Below are 3309 nucleotides of genomic sequence, written 5' to 3'. Positions count from 1 at the left end.
AACAGTCAATCCTTTGGCATGCAATGTAATTTACAGTAACGTAAGCTGTCTGACTTTCAAGAGGTCTCTTTGGTTTAAGAAGCTAAGTTAGCTCTTTGGTTATTAACTTCTATTGGTGGTGCTTTATTTTGGGTTATCAATGGGTAAAGCAACTCCTCGGTCTGCTACTCCTGCCTTAAAGGTTTTTAGGGACTTTTTATTGGGAGTGAGTATACAAAAATAATTAAGTTGGTTTAAAATTAACTAACCACACAAAAACAAAAAAAAAATAATCTACCATTTTTGATTCTCATCCTTCTCATTTATCTTAATTTTCTGTTAAGATCATTAGAGTTTTGTGATTAAAATATGAACTATATATTTCTTTAGGTTCTTTAACTGTCAATTGACCAATCAATAATTAAAACTAGAAAATTATGTCTGATATTCCTCTCAACTTTTTAAAGACTTATTATGAGATGGTTGCTGAAAGGTCTTGATTTAATTTAGAACTATCCCTTTATTGAAGATGATTTAATCTTCCAATTTACCGATTAATAAGTAATTGATGTTATTAAAATCAGATTTATATTTCAATGATAATGTTTTGTATGTTTTAGCGAATTCATAAAACACCTCTAAGATTTGGTGATTATTATGCACCACGCACTCAGCCTCCACCAGATCTTCCCCTGGGACCTCATAGTAAATTAGCTGATAATTACTATTATAGTCATGATGGGAGACGTGAGACTAGCCCTCCTGTAGTTATTGCTAACCAAAGTACACAAAAGAGAATCGAAACAAAAAGGTATATTAATGATTTTTTTTTCATTTTTATAAAAAAATCTGTTGAAAGTTCTATCTAAATTTGTGTCAAGTAGATCAAATTCTGTAAACATTATTATAAACCTTCAAACTTCATAAATTCTTTTATCGACATTTCGACGAAGGTTTCCATTTTCCAATTTGTTTCGCTCTATAATACTTAACTATATTTATATATTATGTTCTGCTACCTACCACTATTATAGCATGGTTTACAGGAAAATAAACTCTCATGAAAAAATATAAACATAATATTTTTACCACAGGTACATTTTTGCGAACTTTACTTTTATTACAGAAGGTTAATACTAATTTAACAATAATATATTGAAACTGAATATAAAAAAAAATTGAAAAACGTGTTGATAGTCACCACATTCTCCCTCACCAGTGATAACAGTGAGATTCTGGGAAGGAAACCAGACCGTACATCCAGAACACATTTGTTGTTCCTTAGGTAGTGAATGTGGAGCTAGCACAAGTGGAGAAAATGCATTTTGCCATTGATAGGACAGAATCAATTGTAATGTTATTTCTCTTGGACAACAGATATACAGGTTTTGGGCAGTCTATTGGTATCCTTTTTACACCCTTAGGTGTTTCAAGATCAAAGTATTTAGTAGTTCTTAAAGTTATTCTGCATGGTCCTTCGTTAATAGATCCCAAGGGTTTTCTCACCATATCTAGTGTGCAAGAAAAGAGTACTTAAGCTAACTTCAAAATTAAGCACAATTCAAAATTAGAAAATCCCAAGTAAATGAAATTTTAAAGAAGAAAACGAATAGTCGGAAAAATGGTCTCAACATCAAAATATCCTATCTCTAAATTTGTTTTAACTTTCCATAAGTAGACACTTCTTTCTACAGACAAAAAACATCCCATACAGGTGTTTGTTTTTTAAAAAATTCACTGTATATACAATTTTTTATTTGTATAATTTGTACTTACAATTCACTTAAGTGGATTGTTAAATTATATTTGTTATTAAAATGTTTATAAAACATTTATTAGATTCTTACTTTGTTAATATAAAAATTAATTATATAGAATTAGATAGTGAAATTAATTCATAAATAACCTACATTTTTTATCTCCGCCAGTGTTATCTAGTGGTGAGTTGTTCATATTCGCATCTAGGGCAGAGCGATCCAATGAGGCTAAATTATTAAATTTTTAATAAATACTTTAACATCCCTATATGTGAAATGTATTCTATAGTATATAAGTTGATTTGGCTGCAGTGATTGATTTTATCAGACTGTCTTTTATAGAACAGATACAAGTAAAAAGGTACTGTGCATGTTAATCAGAAAAATAATTAAAATGTATTCAAAACAATAACTATGGGAACAAATAAATAATTCACTTCATGATAATCATAAGAAGAAGGTAAAAAGAAATATAATTTGATGAAAAACTATTACAATAAGGTGGTCAACATATACACTAAGAATTGGGTGATTTCCCATAGATTATTGGCAATAAAGACCTGTTTTAATTTATATTCTGGATGAAAAATTAATGAATATAAACAGAAATTGGAACATTAATACTTAATAGTAATGCATAGTGGTTAAGGAAAATTGTACAGTTTTCATAAATTTATATAAGGAATAATTTTCTTCCAATTTTGTAAAAAGTTTGTTTAACTTTCAATTATGTTGAATGTTTTAAACCAATTAAAGAGCATGCTCACTACAAGCTTTTAGACAAGCATTAAATGTAATTCTGCAGCTGTTTTCTTCAAATGCAAATAGAAAATTAATTATGTCAGCAACTTGTAGCTTCTTTTTACTAGATACATTGTTTACTGGCATACATTTGTATTATATATTATCAAAAAATTTATTTGATATGGCTTACAAAAATTGGTTAAATATAATGTAAATTTTCCTCTGTTCATCTTTATTCTTATTAATATTAATATGAATATTGTCCCTTTCTGTTTCAGTGATCAAGCTGCTGCAAAAAGTTTTTCATCAGTAACACCTGGTAATGTTTACCACTGGGATTAGCCTTTAATTATTGTATAAATCTTCAGTAATGTAGAATAAAATATTTGTATATAGTATTGTTATTAAAATGTAGTTATTTACCCCTTTGATTATTAAGTTTATAATGTGACTTGATGTTCAATCCCCCCCCCCAAAAAAAAAAATAATTATATGAAATAAATTATTAAAAAGATTATAACTACTCAAATTTCTATAGTTTAATTTGTAAACAAATATTTATATGATAAAGGAAAATAATTTTAAAATTTAATTAAAGGTCATGATGAGTATGCTCAATTCTTCTATAAGAGGAGAAGTTGATAGGACTTGAATATATAAGTTTGAATTATCTCCCAGTTTCTTATTTTTTATTTATCTAAAACTTTTCTCTTCTACAACTTTTACAAATTCTCTACTAAATTGTCATAGAACAACTTGTGTCTATTGAAAACCCATCTCAAATTGACAAATTCAGGAAATTTGAGCAATAAAATAGCATTTTCTTAAT

The 3309-nt window shown here is 27.8% G+C and overlaps 1 protein-coding gene across 1 annotated transcript; it reads left to right on the top strand.

Annotated features, from left to right (window-relative positions):
- Positions 1-68: 68 nt before the first annotated feature.
- On the top strand, positions 69-2878 carry LOC106686931 (NADH dehydrogenase [ubiquinone] 1 alpha subcomplex subunit 7). Its single transcript, XM_014430544.2, has 3 exons — positions 69-205; positions 600-790; positions 2759-2878. The coding sequence occupies exons 1-3, from the start codon at positions 140-142 to the stop codon at positions 2820-2822; spliced, it is 321 nt and encodes a 106-aa protein (XP_014286030.1). The 5' UTR covers positions 69-139; the 3' UTR covers positions 2823-2878.
- Positions 2879-3309: the final 431 nt, after the last annotated feature.

Source organism: Halyomorpha halys, unplaced genomic scaffold (genome assembly GCF_000696795.3).
Source record: "Halyomorpha halys isolate HHAL.00 unplaced genomic scaffold, Hhal_1.1 Scaffold36.1, whole genome shotgun sequence".
Classification (NCBI taxonomy): domain Eukaryota; kingdom Metazoa; phylum Arthropoda; class Insecta; order Hemiptera; family Pentatomidae; genus Halyomorpha; species Halyomorpha halys.
This window is presented reverse-complemented; position numbering and strand designations above follow the sequence as displayed.